General features: G+C 40.8%; 1 protein-coding gene across 2 annotated transcripts in view; it reads left to right on the top strand.

Moving 5' to 3' along the window:
• Nucleotides 1-20,275, top strand: part of LOC108922313 (nck-associated protein 5-like) — a 64,624-nt gene that overhangs the window by 18,349 nt on the left and 26,000 nt on the right. For both annotated transcript variants that reach the window (XM_018732372.2, XM_018732373.2), the window contains 5 exons: nucleotides 5,817-5,907; nucleotides 9,342-9,494; nucleotides 13,509-13,577; nucleotides 15,804-15,842; nucleotides 16,181-16,300. In XM_018732372.2, the coding sequence (XP_018587888.2) occupies nucleotides 5,875-5,907; nucleotides 9,342-9,494; nucleotides 13,509-13,577; nucleotides 15,804-15,842; nucleotides 16,181-16,300 (414 nt within the window). In that variant the 5' untranslated portion in view covers nucleotides 5,817-5,874. The remainder of the gene's footprint in view (nucleotides 1-5,816; nucleotides 5,908-9,341; nucleotides 9,495-13,508; nucleotides 13,578-15,803; nucleotides 15,843-16,180; nucleotides 16,301-20,275) is intronic.

Here is a 20,275-nt window from a genome sequence, read left to right as displayed (position 1 = left end):
TGCTTTCCTCCAAAGGAACTTACAACACACACACACACACACACACACACACACACACATTTTCAGAACCGCTTGTCCCATACGCGGGTCGCGGGGGAACCGGAGCCTACCCGGCAACTCAGGGCATAAGGCTGGAGGGGGAGGGGACACACCCAGGACGGGACGCCAGTCCGTCGCAAGGCACCCCAAGCGGGACTCGAACCCCAGACCCACCGGAGAGCAGGACTGTGGTCCAACCCACTGCGCCACCGCACCCCCTGAACTTACAATATTAAGGTCATAATTAACCCATTTATACAGTGGTTGACATTACTAGAGCAATTTAGGGTAAATATCTTGCTCAACAGTACTACAGCCAGCAGCGGGGCTCAAACCTCAGGGTCCAAAGACAGCAGCCCTAACCACTACGCTACCAGCTGTTCCTGAAACTGTCTTAGAAAAAATGATGATACCGTTCCTTGAAACTATGTTTTCTTTATTTCTAAATGAATCAGGGCATGGCTGCTAAACTGTGTCTTTTGTTATTATAAAAGATGGAAAGCCTGGAAAAACTACACATTTCTTACTTTTAAGAGTCAATCCAATGAATGTCTCTGGACAGGTGAACTTTTCTGTTAAGTTTACAGCCGCAGACACTGTTCGTCTCTGCTGGGGTGCAAGGACTCTTAACCATGGAGTGAAAGTGTAGCTCTGTGTCATGTGAACTGACTGAGAACTGCATTAAATAGTGTCGGCATGATCCTTACCAGCTGCAACCCAAAGGCTTGGTCACGAGGGGTTTTCTCAGAAACTAGGCCACCTATTGACACACTGGGTGCCGTTTGGATGCTCGAACCGTGCACAGGGCATTGTGGGCGAGCATTTGCCCTTTAGCACATTGTTTTATAGCAACCAGTGACCTCATGAGTAAGGTATAGATTTACCCTCCCAAAGCTCCACGTTGCAGTGGTACACACATGCACACACACACAATACAGAGCTCATTAAACAATTTTAACCATTGGGTTTGATGGCTAAATGGCAAGAAATAAATCACATAAAATATCAGTTTTTTTTCACCTACTTCAGGTGAAAAGACATGTTTCACGAGACAAGATTTTTCATTTATGCTAAGATACCTTGTGCACAATGACCCTGGTTAGATAGATAAGATGTTCAAAATCTCTGAGTACTCACTCACTCACTCTGCTTCACTTTACCTTACTTACTTTACTCGAGTGCTTGTTCAAGTCAAGGTTGTGGTGATCTGGAGCCTATCCTGGAAGCAGGCCTACGAGGCAGGATATACATCCTATACTGCAATGCCCGTCCGCTGCACATGATAGAGGGACGGACTTTTTATAAACCCTCTCAGCCTTAGTTGAGCAGAAAGCTGACTCTATTAGTAACGTGATCATTAGCGAGCACAGTTTTTATCCTTTTTCCATCTTGTGTATTTATACAGGGGGGCGCGGTGGCGCAGTGGGTTGGACCGCAGTCCTACTCTCCAGCGAGTCTGGGGTTCGAGTCCCGCTTGGGGTGCCTTGCGACGGACTGGCGTCCCGTCCTGGGTGTGTCCCCTCCCCCTCCGGCCTTACGCCCTGTGTTGCCGGGTAGGCTCCGGTTCCCCGCGACTCCGTATGGGACAAGCGGTTCTGAAAATGTGTGTGTGTGTGTATTTATACATTCCTGAAGTTAATTGTCAAGGAGACATCGGCATAGATTCACTTAGCTGGAAGCTGTGTCTTCAATGTCGGTTTAGGAGCTATAATCCCAGCCAGGTAATAAGGGCACATCTCCTTTCTGGGGGCCGTACCATATGCCAGAAAACATTGAGACAAGGAGGGTGAGGGCTGGGTGCTCAGTGGTTGTATGTGTGCATTTTAGATCCTGGTATGCCACATTAGGGGGCTCACCCTCCTGTGATGGGATTAACAAAGGAAAGACATATGGAAGGAGAAGGACGTTGCTTCTGGTCTCTCCACTCCCACAGACAGTTGTAGTTGCAGCCCGGTAATACATAGAAAGGAGCTACTACACGGGTGTAGATGAACTCACAGAAAATGAGACCAGTGGGCAGGATACGCATACTTTTATTCTGGATGGGCGACTAAAAACATCTTTTGTGTCGATTCTGAAACCGCTCAGGCTTATATGATTCCTGGCTGGCCTATTTTACACTGGAGACCCACATTTCACTTGGTGCGACTCAGGCTTTGCATTTGCCTCATGAATCTGAACGATGCGAATTCTGTATCTGAGGCGTTATTCATCCAGAATTGTGTTCGAAGGAATTGATGGAAATCCTGCTTTGGGTAAGTGAGCACTGTTTTTGTTCTGTCATTCTTTTGTGGATTATAATCTGCTTGTGTGCAAAACATTTCTGACTTTATGGAATTGAAAGCGGTGCAGTGCCATTGCTGGGCTAAGTTTGGGATTTCAGTTTTTCCTTCTGTGTGTTACTGGTTATCAGAGGGAGCAGTTTCGGTGAATGGCTCCTATGTCCTACAGCTGAGGAAGTCAAGACTTTGCAGGTCTGCTGTTCAGCATCGTTCCGTATGGAGGCTAACTGGCATGTGGTAACTGTGCTTGTCAGAAAAGTTTTTTTTTACAGAACGCAAAAATCTAGATTTGTAATAGGGGTCAGCACCCCGATTGTATGCTGTTGTTTGACCGGTCAAAAGCACCTCTTTAAAAAGCTCTTGAAACTGGGAACATGATCCCCATGTCAATCTTCATGGGAAGCTCACATACTGCCATAGAAGAGTTCATTTCATTTTAACATGTACTTGGGCCATGTAATGGTCTCAGATTGATTGGTAATTTAATTGTGCTCCTTGTTCTCTTTCTCTCAGGTTTATGATTCAAAATAGGGACACTTTGCTATTTCAGCGGCTCGGGCCTAATTTTTCCTAGCCTTATGTTTCACTTAAGATCGTCCTTATTGTTTCATGTGCTTTTTTTCTACATATGTTTTTTCTACATATCCATTTAAATTTGTTTAGGGCTTTTTCAATAGATGCAGCCTATAGTGCCAAAGTTCCTGTTTCTGATTCTTCTGTCAAATTCAGGTGAACAGCCTACGATTGTAACAATCCGTACTAATGAAGGTAGGGCAGTCCCTTCGATGAGGCGCAGATATTGACTGTAGACAGTTCATACGAACAAGGGATCCTGGGAAGTGTAGTGTAAATAGTTGTGCAACCATAGAAGGGACTATCAGGGACCATATGGGGGATGAGCACCTGCTGGGGTGGGGGGTATTGAAGGAGGTTACCTTGAGGTGTAAGTCTTGGACCAAGAGCAGTCCCTGGGGTTTCTTGGACCAAGAGTGGTCTTTCTCACTGTGTTTGCTGATATTGTGCTTGTGTCCCAATAAATGTTATGGACTGTTTCTCTGTGTTGTTCTTTTCTCATCGGAAGCAAAATGTCCACTTGCTACATTGTTTTATTAGATTCACTGAATATAGTAAGAAATACTGATGATTACTAATATATTAGAAACAATTTACTTACATAATTTTCCTGTAACACATTAATCAGATCCATTGCTAATAATGATGCTTGAAACATCTGATATATAAATCACAGATATTTTTTTTTTCAAGTCTACAGTTTACGAGGGTAATGCATTCTTGACATCTTTTTTAGAACTAATTTTTGCAAACCATGGTATAGATTAGCATGAAGTTAACTGGGAAAAAATTCTGAAAACAGCAAAATATGTAATTATAGCTTGATCTTATAAAGAAAGACTCATTTTCTACATTAACGATATTTAGTGTTGGATCAATCTAACAAAGCTCTTTTCGTGACTACATGGTAAGGGCCACAAACTCCCCTTTGAAATATTTCATAAAATATAATGAAGCAAATAAGGGAACTGTGGAGAGACACTAGACACTGGTCTGCTAATGAAATCGAGTGAAGGTTTCTACTGTCTTGGAGAAACAGAGGAAAAAATAGATTGATAGAATGAAAAACAAAAAGAATTTGCAAACTGAATTTGTGAATGAAGAAGAAAAAACAAAATCAGTCACATACCAGAAAGCTCAGCATGACCACTGTAGAAAACTCTTATCACCAAGTTCACCCTCTCTTTTCTCTGCATGGAAGTGATACAATAATAAAAAACCAGCATGGATATAAAGAAAATAGAATTTGCTCATTACTGTGTGTGTTGCTGTGGACTTGTACCTGCACCCTGTGTTGCACTGAACATAATGGTTGGAGCTGCTCTCTTGAGACTTTGACTCTTCTTTGAGTGATTTTGGGTTTGACACATTATGTGTTTTTGCTTATTGGGGGTGTTGTTTTTTTTTTGCTTGTCTCTTTGCTCTGTGCGGGGTTTTTTGTGTGTTGCAGTAATTATGGCCTTGTTCAATTTGCAGACGTTATTAATAACCTTTCTTTGGAACAATCTGAGAAGTGTCAGAAAGCTCATTTGTTGATTTTACCGGATCATTTCTGTATTTAGGCTTCGAGGCTTGCTCTTAAGAGAGAACTTAAACGTGTTGTTTTAAGTAAACTGGTCAAGTTTGGGATCCTGATTGTATCTACTGAGGGTCCACCTGCTGCTGCAGGAGAGGAGAGGTGTTGTCCCTTGAAGGCGTGGCTCAACAGGATGAGGGTCCCTGCAAGCTGGTGCTGAGGTTGATGTGAAGGATGACCACAAAACTGCTTTGCCACTCTTTGAAATGCTCTTGCCTACCTCCGGGTCTCACTCTGACAATCGTTTCAAAATACGTTTGGCCTGTCTTCAGCTGGGGGCACAGGAAAGGGCACACAGACATGACTGGCAGAAATGGACTTGTGTCTGGAGATATGCTGGCTAGAACTTGAGGCAAAAACAAAGGTTGGTCTTCAGCAGCTTGAATGAGAGGAAAGAAAGAAAAAATTTCCCCTCTTCCAGCTGAACAGTCAAGCCCTCTGAAGCTTCTTGTGTGCCACCAGTACCAAGTCCATCCACAACTTCCTTTGATGCCAGCAAACATCTTGCTTTAGTCCCTTCATTCTGGGAAACAGAAGTGGACACCTATTTCGCGGTGTTTGAACATGTTGCTACGTCTCTGCACTGGCTAAAAGATGTTTTAAATGGCAGGTGGATTGGAAAGGCTCAAGAAGTTTGTTCTTCACTTTCATTAAAAGAGAGCCTGTGCTATGATACTGTGAAAGCGGCAATCCTTCGTGTGTATGAATTAGTTCCCGAAGCATACAGACACAGGTTTGGAGATTTAAAGAAGGTGTCCAGTCAAAATTCTGGTTAAATTTGCATGAGAAGAGGGAATTCTTTTTGATAAGTGCTGCGCTGCAAGCAAAGTCAATGATCTCAACTCATTGTGTGAGCTGATTTTATTGGAGGAGTTTAAGAGTTGTCTTCCGGAGTGTGTTGTGTAGCTCATTTGAATGAGCAAAAAGTGAGCTCATTGACTCAAGCAGCTGTTCTGGCGGAATAAGAGCTCTGAACCAATGAGGGAAAGAGCTGTGTTGTGAAGAAACGACTCTGTGCATTTCATCGTGTGTGTGTGCTGCAATATTTTAAAAAGCCATTGTAGCAATTTTTCATTGTACACGACCCCATTATATGTGGGATAAGTATATATAATTCAGGAAAGTTTCAACTGATCATCAAGATTGAAGATTAAAGATTCAACATTTATAACAACATTTATCAAATGTACAGCAGGAATTTCTGTCCTGGGATTTAAATACTCCAAAGTGCCACATTCCTTAAACTGTGTACTGCTGCACCACTTAATCCTTGTACCATAATAACCTCCTTTCCTAATATTTCAAGACTTATATGTTGCATTTTCTTGGTTTCTTTGGCTCTACAGGATGGACAAGTCTATACAGAAGCTTCTGAAGAGCTGAGGAACAGTGGAGCGCCCTGCCATGGACATGTTGGACATAATGAATGCCTACAGGGTATGGTATAGCATCCACATCACTGAATCACCGAGGAAAGATGAAGTTCCGTACACTAAGACATCCTACAACATCGATCATTCCATACAGATTCTGAACTCATTAGTCTGCATTCTATGCTCATAATTAAGCATGAGAAATCTATTAAAAAATCATTATTTGCCACCGGTTTACTAAAACCTTTATCATAATCAGTATTTGCTGCCTTATATTCACTTTGTTACTTGTAGCTGTACTGATTTCAACAGTCACTTCATTAGGCGCCTTCTATTCTTTATTAGTACAGTGGAGAATGTGCCTGATGAATTCAGTATCACACAGTGCTTTTAAATGACAGCTATTTAAATTCTTGGCCATCTATTTGTTTGGGAACACTAATTAAGTTGTGAATGAAACACAAAATCAGAGTTTAATGCTGTAGACAGTACATTTCCAAATCAGTTGTGAGGCACTTTAAATGAAGAGATCACTAAGTATACATCATGCCATTTAATTAATATGAATAGTGAAGAAGGCCTCATTTCTCACGAGTTCATTGCTAATTGCTTTAAACAAAGATGAATAAAGATGACACATGCTGTAGTGCGAATTCATGATCAGAGAACCCTATCAGGAACATTCCCCAGTCTCCACCTCCTTTTCTCCTTTCAGAAATAATTTTGGACCTCAGCATTCTATAAAGAAATAATGCATCACTTCTGCATTTTGCTTGTCATATTATGCAAATAAGGATGAAGGGGAGAATATGAAGTGCAACTAACAAATTCACGTAACTTGCTTAACTGTAACAGTGAATAAAGGGCTCATATTGTGGTATTAACCCTGCAAATGAGCCACTAAATTCCTACTGTCTGTTTAATCAGCGCAAATATGAGTTGGTGATTTAGGGCAGCTACTGGCTTGGATGATGCTACCCAGAGACAGCACAACCAAATGGTGAAGGAGATTTAGTGTCAAATAATTCCTTAAATGGAGGTTTTATAAAAAAATAAAAAAAAAAAAAACACTGAGGAGATTGTTAAAGTGTGATTTAAATCTGTAATCTGCTGGTCTAGAGAACTGTAAATTTAGTCACCACTGTTCACATATACCCAGGCATACAATAAATGTCCAGCTATGAATTTTGCACTTTATTGTTTCCAAATATATTATTGCCAATTATACCTCTATAACATTGTTACACTACATTAGACTTGTACAAGGTTGTAAATGCTGCCATGTAGTGTAAACCATTTGTACACAGCATTTCTTTTTTCACACACACTTGGTTACCGCGTATTGCTATGAAACAGTTGTGCAAAGCGTTGTTTTGTATTGTGCTCTGCCGCACACTTTTGTGGGTCCTTCACCACCGCATCACATTTGTCCACATATTGCCTTTGCTTTGACACGTTTTTTTCCCTGGAAATGATCATAATTGGACACATGTCTATCATGCATGCTTTCATGACCTTTTTTTTTACATATTATAGTATTCATTTTCATGCAGGAATTTACCGGAGTTGTGTCTTTCAAGGGTTACATAACATTAGCTTTAGATGCAAATTCTTATTGTATATTTACATTTATTTATTTATTTAGCAGACGCTTTTCTCCAAAGGGACTTCTGATGAACTCTATGTAGTGTTATCAGCCCACACACCTTCTTCACCAAGGTGATTTACACTGCTAGATACACTGCTTACACAGAGTCACTTATCCATACATAAGTGAAACACACTCTCTCTGTGTCACTCACACACTATGGGTGAACCTGAACAGCATGTCTTTGGACTGTGGGAGGAAACCAGAGCACCCAGAGGAAACCCACACAGACATGGGGAGAACATGCAGACTCAACACAGTACTTATGATAACGCCTGTCCATATTGCTTTTGCAGAAATCTATCGGTATAGAGTGCAAAAAATAGATTCATGAGCTGTGGTGCCACAGGCTATGAAATACACACACACACACATTTTCAGAACCGCTTGTCCCATACGGGGTCACGGGGAACCGGAGCCTAACCCGGCAACTCAGGGCGTAAGGCCGGAGGGGGAGGGGACACACCCAGGACGGGACTCCAGTCCGCCGCAAGGCACCCCAAGCGGGATTCGAACCCCAGACCCACTGGAGAGTAGGACTGTGGTTCAACCCACTGCGCCACCGCACCCCCACGGCTATGAAATAATGGAGAACAATAAGGAAAATAACATTTAAAAATATTTGGGTATATAAATTATATGACTTTGAAAATGTTCATGTTTATACCCAACAGGGGAAATTAGAAAGAATATACCAATGTCATAATGGAAAAATTTTTGTTTTAAAGTAAGACAAGGTAAGGTAAAATAAATGATACATCTGTTTGAAACCTCATCTAGTTAAAGTGTGAAATGTATGGAAAATTGCCACATACAGATGGCCTCATCCATCATCGCTGCTAGTGGGCAACGCCTCCTTATCGAGAAGACGGCATCAGACTTAACTTCCAAACAAATAATTGAGTGAAAAATGCGACGGAGCTGTAACACTCCATAGGAGCAAAAAAGGGAGAGAGGCACCAAACCCGAGATACAGTAACTATCTCAGCTCACAAATGAATTAGAGCCCTTGGAAGGCATGTTACCCTTTAACTATCTTTCATTCCCTCTTCACACCAGTATATACCTTTCCAATGGTACAGTGACATCAGTTAAGAAATCCAGTTAAATATCATTGTTAATCTAATTATGAAGCTGGCCAATTAGTGGTAAGATGGAAAGTTTTAAAAGTTTTTTTAAGCTTTTACATAATGACTTATAGTTTCCTCTTGTGTCCATATAAAATCCAGCATCGTTGTGTTCATTTGTGTGGTGCATATCTTTCCGACCCTCCCTTTGCTATTTTAAGGGGGTATTTCTAGGTTTTGATTGACTATAAATTTTTCATGTATGTTTATATGCATATGTATAGTGGGGCACAGACAGCCACAAGAACAGAGCAGATGCATCATGCAGCAGGTTTTTCCTGTAAAAAGAGCCTTTACTGATAGTTCTTTGTTGATAACTCAAAAATGACCCATGTAAAATGTATGCAAGTATGTGTGCGCTGTATATACCGAATAAATGTGTGCATTCATTCTTGTATGTATCATCATATATGTATTTTCTCTCTTTGGTCTTTTGGCTTTTTTTTTCAGTCAGTGTGCAATAAAGTGATTGATTTTAGATTCCCCTTTGCTAAGGACTAAGGCTTCGGACTAAGGCTTTCCAAGATAGAACTATATATTGCATTGGCGTTTTCTGTGAGGCGAGCTGTGCAGGTACTCTCCATCACCGAGATGTGCAATCAGCACTTAAGATCATGCCAGAGGGCAGAAAAACAAGAGGGGAATTATAATTGTTTTTACTGTGTTATGCTGTATTTGCTGTCCTCCTGAACCCATCACTCCTCTTGGCCTGACACCTTTCAGAACAAACTCTCAGAGGATGTGTGGGAACAGCAGGTCATCCTGAAGGGGAAGAGCCAGATGACAAACACTCTTGAGTCATCCAGTGACGGCAGCCTAGTGGAGGAAGATGTTGATAAGGCCAAGCACCTCCAGGAGCGACTCCAGGTTCTGGAGGTAAGAAAAATTGCAATATTTGTTCTTTTTTTAATCCCATTTCTAATTTCAGATTGCTTCCCTCAGTGCTGCTTTCAACATGCAGAGCAGGGGGTCTTAACCCAGGGTCCATGGACCGTTCATATGCTTTATAATCTGCCGTTGGGATGTATATAATTACACCCCTTCTGAACGGTCTCTGTGTGAATGCAGCTAAAACTGCACAGATGCAATGACTCCAGGATGCTACGATAAAACTTATCAAGAAATAAGTTTAACAAAACAAACATTTTACCATTTATTTTCCTCAGAGATCCTGGGCTAAAGTAGAGTGATGGGTAGTGGGTAAAAAGGAGCGATCAGCTCATTAAAGCTGAAGAACAAATGGGGAATAGCTAAACTAGGCTTTTCTAAACTATGCTGTTAATGCCTGTTGTAAAAGTATCAAAAATACATTTTTTCTTTAGTGATCTGATATACTGTATAGGTGAAGTTAAACAATCTGAGCTCAGTATTGAAACATCCAGAGTTTGATTAAATAGAATGAAATGAATTCTACAATGAACATGACATGTTCTGAGTTTCGGGATCTAGTTTGGTCACTTCTAACACCAGAGACATATCTGACGAAGCAGAACATCATTTAGAGAGAAGATTGTAACCAACGTGAAAAAGCAATGCATTGGAAGTGACACAATGGTCAGAAGGTCATCTCAAAAGTCTGTCATACTTTGTGAGAAACAGTCAAAATATATATGTTTTTTCTTTCTGGGCAGCAAATAGTGTAGTGATTAGAGCTTCTACCTTGGACTTGAAGGATAGAAGTTTGAATTCAACCTCCTGCTTTAGTGCCTTTGATACTTAGTACTAATGACCCACTTGAATAAATGGACACATTTTTGTTTGTTGGTTTGGAGAAAATCATCAGGCAAATAAAACAATAATAAATGGTACATTTCATATAAACAATAACAGTATTCCTTATTTTTCTGGCTCTTCCAATCATCTGAGCTCAATACAATAGATCAGGAGAGGTCAGTTCTTGAGTGACGTAGTGTAATCGGTTTTGTTTGTTCGGCTCTTTTAATTGTTTAGCTGAAGACATTATCCTGACAGAAACAAATCTGATGTTCGTGTTTAGCATTTAAATTAAATAAATGAAGTTGAGTCGTAATTATTATTATCATTGTCCTGTGAACATGACCCAGTAAACTGAGAAAAAAAAAGAGAACGCTCGTTTTTACCAATCAAAACGGACGTGTATCAGGTAGACGAAGTCATAGCTTTTCCAATAACGAGGAAATTCTCAAGTCAACCCATTTGCTGAAATGCTGCCTGTGCCTTGAAGTTCAGCATCATAACTCGAATCTCCTTGACCTTTAATCCTGAAACTTTTAAGATGCTTGCTGGATGATTTGGCTTCAGATTGACACCTGACCTTTTCAGTCGCAAAATTCATTGTAAGTATTACGGCATCCAAATGTTCGCATACCGGTACATCCGCGGCTGGAAAGCCTTGAGATCTGCTTACTGTCTTGAAAAATGAATTACTTATGCAACGACCAGTTACTGTTACACCCACCTGTTAACAAATTATTAATATTGCTGTTTTTTTGCTTACCAGACATTTTTGAGATTTAAATATCAAAGCATTTTAATTATAGTATGGAAGGGTGCTCAAAACAGTAAAGTTACAGGGAGCAGGACTTGTACTCTCAACCTTCACGTTGCAAAGGCATATCCTTATCTGCTATTATAGATTTTTCATCTAAACATATTCAGTTTCAGTGAACATGATATAAAATATAAGAAGGCCAGAGATATCGATTTTTGATCGTTGGGGATAGAGCAGAGTTACCAAAGGCTGTATCCGTATATGACATGAAAAATAGCGATAGGACAAGGTATCACCCCACAGGCTGGTTAAAAGTGCTCATCGTATCCGTTGAACCTTAAAACTATAAACCTAAACCTAAAAACCTAAATGCGCCTTAGTCTGCATGCGGTTTGCATGTTCTGCACATGTCTGTATGGGTTTCCTCCAAAGTCATGCATTTCGGGTGGACTGGTGATGCGAAATTGCCCATACTGTGTGAACGGGTGAACGTGGATGGACGAACATTTCTAGATCTTCAAATGTTTATTTGTATAACTTGAAAACTATTGTAATGCATTGCCAAATATTCCTGATGTGGCTATGAAAACTGTAGAATCCCGTTGTACCATTATATTTTGCATTTTGTTGCACACAACAAACATTATGACATTATGTGTACAAATATGTTAACTGTATGACACAAGATGTCTTTTAGAAATATTTACAATGTACACTTTGTATCTGTGCTTTTCAGTGCCTTTGTACTTGATCATTCATCCCTGTTTTATCGCAGCTGTCACTTAGAAAACTCATTAGTCTCCCGAAAGAAAATGATACTGTCCATTACAATGTGTACCCATGACATTGCCTTTCCTGCAGCATTACAGTCTTTCATTAATTTTGCATCCAGACACTGTGTCACAAACACTATGGCAGGCATTTAATAGACCATAAAGGCCTTTTTACAAACATTGATACTTCAAGCATTTCTGGATCCTAAATGTTTATATTTATATTGCTCAAGCCCACTAAAGAAAAGAAAGAAGAACACATGCAAGTCTACTGAAATATTTTGGGATGGATGTGTTTCTGAGGGATGTCTTCATCGGCATACCCATCTATAGTATTGTGAAACCCTTGACATATACTCAGATCTGGAGTCATAAAATTGGAAATGATGTCATCATCAATGGATCAACCACATAAAATAACAATAAAAAAAAGTGGAGGCGAGACAAAGATGACACAAACACATCATCTGGACAGTAAAATGAAAACGTGCATCAGGACGATTGAACAATATTCGTCTCAGTGCATAGAACTAAGTCAAGAATAAAATTATGGCAAATCTAATATGGTCCGAAAATAATGAAAAAAATAACCTTTTTCGTTCTTTTGGTTAGAAAAAATAGAAGAAAAAATATATAATACAAAATCATGTATATAAAAAAGCAAAACTTTCAAATTGGGGGCAGATTAACAGAACTGACAAAAGTATTACTGGGGCAAAAAACGAATCGAGACAAGAACAGGATGTCTTTATTAAGATCATTTGAGAGGAGTGTATTTTTTTCCCACTATTGCTGAGGCCCATTCATCGGTAACTGCAGCTGAGGGTTAAACATGCACTTTGCTACGCAGTCATGCCCCCCCTTTACAAACGTGTAAGTGGTTTGTTCAATTGTTTGCTTCTTAGTTTTTAATTTCACCTCTATTCATATTGAAAATGGTGGTAAAATCTTCCCCTCGTCACTGTGATTGCTGGATGTGGCATCATGGATAATACTGTGTGCATAGTGTATGTAGAAGGGCAAAGGGAAGGTGCTCCAGAACAGTGTACAGGAACAAGACATGCTGAGGTGATCAAGATGTTGGCCGCAAATGGTGTGTTTTACCATACAAAATGGAATGAGCATAAAGGCACCAACCTCAGCTGATGACTAAGTTGAAAATTTAATTTTTTGATGATGAGAAAAGGGGGGGTATGGAAGCGTGGCAGGTTCAGCTAGTGCCCGTTGTGTGGTGGGTCTGGGGTTTAAGCACCGCTTGGGGTGCCCTATCGCAGACTGGCGTCCCATCATGGGTGTGTCCCTTGTGCCCTGCATTGCCGGATAGGCTCCGGCTCGCTGCGATCTGCTTGGGACCAGCGGTTGTTGACAATGGATGGTTCACGAGAAGACCGTAATATTTCACAAAATGAGTAAATACATTTTTTCTTTAATGGAAATGAACATAATGTAACTCATCCAATTCAGGAATAAATGAGAGAGACAGATGAATTTTTCAGTGGTGTAAAGAGCAATGCTGTGGTTAAGAAGGCCTATAAAAGATGAAAAGAGCATTTTTCAGCTCAGAAAGATGGTCCGTTCTCATATTTGTTGTTGTAACTTTACTTGTTTGCGCTGATTTATCTGTGTGGGTTTTGTTTCTGCACACAGGCACAGAACTCAGCCTTGGTGATGGAGAACGAGGCCCAGAGAGAGCAGTACGAGCGCTGCCTGGACGAGGTGGTAGCCCACGCACGCTCACTCCATCCTCTTAGCAGTCTTCCCTTTCAGAACCGCCAAACTGAACTTTAGCATAGTTTTTATCACTATTTTCTTTCTCTACTGCTGAACGTCTCCAGAAGAAATACAGACTGACCAGGTCAGGGTAGAGGAGTCAGAGGAACAGGTACATTCCTCACACTTGCGGTACAAAGCACCTTTCAGTACCACAGATTATGGTGCCACATTTTCAGATCCACATTTTAAAAGACCAGTTTTCTTACAAATTTAGTAAATATAAAGCTGTATATAAAATTACAAGAAAAGTTTTTTTTTTACCTTACTTCCCCCAAATTTATCAAATTATATTGTTCATTATCTAGTAAGTATTTGTTGTTTGTTGTACCAGACATTTTATGTCTGTTTTATTGCAACTCTACAGCAAAAGTTAAAGGTAAAATGTTTGATTTGTGCCTCTGCCAAGTGGTCAGGCCAGAAGAGATGTCAATGACCACTACAAATGGCTCCTAACGATTGACTTTGTACCTACGACAAGGTAACAATGACATGCAGAAAAGAAACAGATGCGAAAATCCACTTTTTAAGCTGCTGTTACCGTTACTCATAGATTATTTGTGTTTTTACTCTGCTGTCTAACACCACCTGGGTGGTGCAAGAGGATGTGGGTTTGATCCCCACTCAGTATGTGTGGGTTTCTTCTGGGAGCTCTGGTTTCCTCCCACAGTCCAAAGACATGCTGTTCAGGTTCCCCCATAGTGTGTGAGTGACACAGAGAGTGTGTGTATTCCACTGATGTACGGATGAGTGACCCATTGTAAATAGTGTAAGTAGCAGTGTAAGTCACCTTGGTGAATAAGGTGTGTGTGTGTGTGTGTGTGTGAGTTCGTTGGAAGTTGCTTTGGAGGAAAGTGTCTGCTAAATAAATAAATGTATCGAAAAAGGATTCTATTTCATTGGTATGGCAGCTCTGCACAAAATCTAATACTGTTTACAGTCAAAGTGTGGCCCTTCTTGCACCGACTCTATGATTTTCAGTGCTTGACCACATGCAGTGTACAGTTCTCCCTGAACTTTCTGCTACACTGGTGTTAGTTCAGTGCACTAGACAAAAGTTCATATTGATTTTCAGATTTCTTTTTCTATTCCTTGTCTGCCTATCCTGCCGTCATGCTGTCCAGATTAACCCTTGGGTTGTTTTTAAGACAATTTTCTGTTTTTGTCGTTCCCGTCCAAAATTGGGTGCTCCACTGGGCGGCCCATTATAGTTGTTTATAAAGAAATTATAAAGCATCGATGATCACCTCATGTTGTGTTGTATCCTTTAATCAACTTCATTCCTGGTTGTATCCCTTTATTCACACACACACACATTTTCAGAACCGCTTGTCCCATACGGGGTCACGGGGAACCGGAGCCTACCCGGTGACACAGGGCGTAAGGCCGGAGGGGGAGGGGACACACCCAGGACGGGACGCCAGTCCGTCGCAAGGCACCCCAAGCGGGACTCGAACCCCAGACCCACCGGAGAGCAGGACTGTGGTCCAACCCACTGCGCCACCGCACCCCCTTCCCTTTATTCACAAATCAGCAATATGAAGCCCTTGCAAAATCACTTGTCTGGAAAGCTTGTTTTCGTACTTATGGGGCGAAATAAATTCTGTGGCAGTTTCTTCTATATTTATATATAAGTACATTTCACTGAAGAACATCTGCGTTAGCAGATTTGGTTGCAGAGCTACTACATTACCTTTGACTAACAATACATGTGGGTCAGTCAGACTCTCAGTGTATAAATGACTGATCAATGGCTCGTAATGTGACTCAAAGTCAATTATGTTCTGTGATTTAACAGCCGTCCAGGCAAAACAAGAGATTCACTACCTCACTTTGAGGCTCCCATAGGAGCAGCATTTGTCAATACCACATCAAAAAGCAATTAAAACATCTGGGAGAGCTTTATATTCTAATTTGCTCTGTAGAGCAAATACTGGCCGACACCGCAGTCTTGCAGCTGATCTGTCATCAGAGACATTATCAAAAAGGTTCATGCATCTCAAAGAGGTGAAATATATTTCATTGCAATAGCAGAGCCCTTGGACTGATGACACAATGGAGTGGAGCCTCTTCACGCTGCTCGGAATGAAAAAGGTTTACCTTGATGTTTCCATTGCAGTCATTGTGTTTGTCGGAAACTGTGAATGGACATTCATCTTTTTTCCTTTTAAGGTTGCCAGTCATATTGTTCAAGCACTCCTCACACAAAAGGTTGGTTTTTCCGTCGTTGAAAGATTCGTATGCGTGAATCATACACACATAGACCTGCACAAATTATTTAAAAAAAAACGGCATCTTCTTGCATCCTCACTTCACATTTTTGTGAAATGAGAACATTTGCATAATCAGAACATTAGCATGGGTTATATGTATCCTAATAATATACACCGATTATTGTCCTTTTCACTGTTTTGCTAGATCATCAGGCTCCACAGCAGTTTCTTTACATCCTACACAAATAGTGATATCATTGCCTTTGTAAGTGGCAACTGGAGAGATGGCTGTGGCTGATGGCACCCTTTCCGTACTCTGCCACCACTTGTACCCAGGACCTGAGGGAGGAGTGTCTGATTCTGCGAACACGAGTGCTTGACCTGGAGCAGCAGAACTGGATCTTAAGTACCCTGTTCCAGCAAGGGGTTCGACCCGCCTCCGATCTGCTCCTTGAGGTAGGATCACATCACGCAGAGCAGAGCTCCAACGGGCCCCCACTCTGCACCTGTTTGGCAAGGTGCCCCAAAGTTTATTAATAATGTTGTAAAATACCTTTTAAAATACAACATTTTTTTTTTTTTTCATATGACCAAGAAGATCATTCGATAAAATTCCAAAGTGCGTTTCGAAACAATGAAAGCAGAAGCCCATGGATGCATGTATATGACCTTGGTGATCTCTTTTTTGCCTTTGCCTGCCATCTCTGCAGTGGATATACAGTATTAACTTTCATCCACTGTCGTGTTGCAGCGCAGGGTCATCACCGTGGCTTCAGGCTTGTTGTTTGGTAAGGTTGCACAGAGTGCATTCTGGGAAGTGAGTCAAGCACAAGCACAAGCACACTTCCCACACAACAGCTGGCAGCTTCTCTTCACCAGCCTGCTGCCAGAATAATACTCTTGAAATGTGTTTGCGATTCGGCGTAATACATGTATTGCTCCAAACCAAACGGTCTTTAGAGCAAAAACATCCCTAGCAAGTGACTGCTGTCATTTGTAAAGGGCACCTCCCTCAAGGGTTTTACTCAAGTGCCACCTTAGGAAGAGTTTTCCCCATAACTGTCCTCCTGACCCCAGCGCCGCGATCCCCTCTTTGTTCGCTCGCACCAAGCAGCCGATTCTCCCTCTAACTACGTTTTCGGTACGTACGCGTAGGACAGATGAAGACTTACTGTGGTGACGACATGGGGTCAGAAAGATTGGGGGACTGCTTTAGGTGCGCAAAATCAGCGGCATTAAGGCAGCCAACAGTCAGCTGTGGGCTGATAGAAGCTGTATGCCAGTGGATAGAATAGTATAAAATGAGGTGCTATTTGCCTAAGGGTCCCCAGACCTAGTTCTGCACCTACACAGAGTGGCTCTCCAGTGCATTAGTGCACATAAGTACCACTGGAAGATGAATTCGAATGAATGCAGGTACTGTATACATGCAAAGGCTGGGCAGTCACCAAAGCTCAGAAACCCTTTTATAAAAATACCATTGATGACTTCAGAAGAAATGATATTTATGGTATTGGAAGCATTCCACTCTTACTCATACTGTCTCCTTCATTTTGTATAAATTGTCCTAATTTAACACGGACAGGAGGTGCACTGGACTTTCTGTGTGCTTTTTGCATGTATGTGTTATTAGTATAACGTCATGACATACTGCATATAATGTGTTAATAGTTATTTATAGTATAATGTGTTAAAATGTTATTTCAGTTGCTATTTTAGTAGAAATTAGAATCGTAACTGTCCGAAAGTGACTTACAGCGACCATCCAGTGACAGATCGAAGGTTGCCTTGCTGCTGCCTCAAAGAACTTTATATGCCATAATGCACAGTGAGCTCTAATGTGTTGTCTCCTATTGGAAAATGTGTTAAAATATGGCAGCTATTCCTTCGACGGAGTTTGTTTCATTTACACACTGGAAGACTGCGTAGTGAAGTGGAATACCGCAACGAATCAGTGGTATTTACTACTGAGGGCAAAAATAAAGCACATGTTTCAGAGAAGAGCTAAAATTAACAGAACAAGAGTAAAAATCGATTAATGGTCACGTTGTTCTGCAAGGGGTATTGTCACGTGCTTCTTTTTTTTACGTTGCCTCTTTTTTAAGAGTTTAATGGTTGTCGGTAACACACACAGAGACGATGGATAAATATCAGGGTCACTGAGGCTTGTCAAAGACCAGCTCTTGTGACCATTGCGGACTTGCTGCGTTATTTTTGCTCTTTGCAGGTGGCTTTATTTCCATTAGTGCCTCTATGGGCACGAACTCCTACTCCTAAATCCATAGCTACGGTGCACTCAGGATCATTCTCACACCTTCTTATTCCTGTATGTTGTACCTGGTACCAGTAGCACTGACTTTGAGGGCCGTGTGAAAGCAGTCCACCACCGAGCCACTTACGCATTTTGCAGAGTGCTTTAAAGTGTTCACGGCCCAAATTGGGGATGCTGTAGCTCGTTTCATGTGTTCATTTAAACGTCGGCTGTGATTGAATATGCTTTCAATGTTCATTGACTTCTCCGGCAGGGGGCTTCACTTCTACACCTTGGATATAGAGCACGGAGGAGCTGCCTCTAGAAAAGTCTCCTTGAAATTGTCATTGAAACTTGAATGATTTATGTAGCATTTTGTATGTTAATAGCCTTTTATGTAATGTTCAACAATAAGAGAATTATTAATAGCTGTGTGAAATAATCAAGAAAACAATAGTTTTTCCCCTAAGCTGCAGAAGTAGCCGAATACATGAATTCCTGGTTGTGTCATTAGTTTTAATGAAACCTCATCATGCCCTTTTCACGGGTTCTGGTCTCAACTAATTTATTTAACGCTGCTCTAAACCATTTTCTCGTGACTGATTTCTCAATGGAGGTTACTTAAAATTCAGCACCCAAATGCTTCAGGGAAAGATCAGCTGGAGCAAATACCAGGAATGTGGCAGTGTAGGCATTCATTATGACGGTTATTTGATCATGTTTGTCGCTTCTTCGTCGTTTTCTGTCGCTTCCTTTATCCTGGACATTAAACAGATGTACTGTACTGTTTTACCAGCGAAGGAGTGATGTGAAGCCGGGTGTTTCTATTACATTCTGTTGTAATATGCTGTCTGCATTAAAGTCTCATTGCTATATAATCAATAATCCTGTAAACATTCATGACCAAGAACTGCACTGCTGCTGATACTAAAAGTTGGAATAGACCTAGTTTATAGTGCTGGAATGCATGTATTACCACAGTATATTCACCTTGTTGTTTCATAAGTTCCTAAATAAAGTGTTCTGAATGTGTGTGGTAATTCTCTAGGGTAGCTGAATTTTATTGATCATTATATGGTAACCCCTTTCCTCGTCTCATTGCCAATCATCAGTAGGCCAGGAATAGCTGCTGCATGAGCTTTACTGAACTGCGATGCTTTTAGCGTCGTGATAAATATTGTCTGACATGATTCCGGTCGTTTTTATATCTTTACGTTGGGTGCACTTGTCGATAAGACCTTGATTGTTCAGGAATGGATTAAAAACGCATATTTAGCTCATTTTTGCAGATTGAAAGGAAAGAAGGGAAATTCTAAGTCCACTCGTTTCATCATTATTGTGTCGAAACAATCCGTCCAAACAAAACGCCGTCAGTGTTGCGGGGCGGAGTAAACGACCTCTTTCTTCGTGACCCCCAAGCGGTGCTTGATAGGCTGTCTGAGTGCGGGGTGTCATTACTGGTCCCCCCGATCCCGAGCAAGAGACCCTGTGACACTATTGACTGAATGGCTGATCCCTGTGCTGAGGAGGTGAAATACTGTACGATAAGATGTTGATAAGATCGGCGTCTCTTTGAGCAGCATGTCTATTAGTGCATTAACTCTTCCAGTAAAACTTGTCACTGTGAAAAGCAATTCCGTGTCGTGCTACTGCAATATACTGTTAAAGATATTCTTTGACTTAAACGGGAAGAAGGACAGAGGCAGTGTATTGCATTATTAATTTCGGGCTGTTAAGGAGTACCTTTATATTCAAAGGAACTAATGGATACATTTGTGTTATTTATTCCTGACATTTATTATTTTCCAATGAAGGACATTTTACAGTTTACATGTGGAAATAACATGTAAATATAAATAAAATGTATAAATAATATATATACTGTATTATATATATGTTTTCTTATCTGATATCTGATATCTCTTCCTTCTCTTGCACTGTATTTTCACCCCCTTTCTGTTGCTAAACGAAAAAGAACTTGTTATATTTCCAGCACAGAAATATGAGTTACCGTAGTTTTGTTTTGATTGTTTCTGTACTTCTGCGCTACTTCACAGTTCACCTTTAGTATCGCTGTACGTCTTGGCAATACGGAAGGAATTTGCGCAAGTAAGCATTTCATTGTGCACCATACACTTTGTGTCTTCTCTGCATATAATGAATAAACTGGAAGCTGATGG

The sequence above is a fragment of the Scleropages formosus genome, chromosome 1 (genome assembly GCF_900964775.1).
Source record: "Scleropages formosus chromosome 1, fSclFor1.1, whole genome shotgun sequence".
Classification (NCBI taxonomy): domain Eukaryota; kingdom Metazoa; phylum Chordata; class Actinopteri; order Osteoglossiformes; family Osteoglossidae; genus Scleropages; species Scleropages formosus.
The sequence above is the reverse complement of the archived record's forward strand: the minus strand, read 5'-3'. Positions and strand labels throughout refer to the sequence as shown.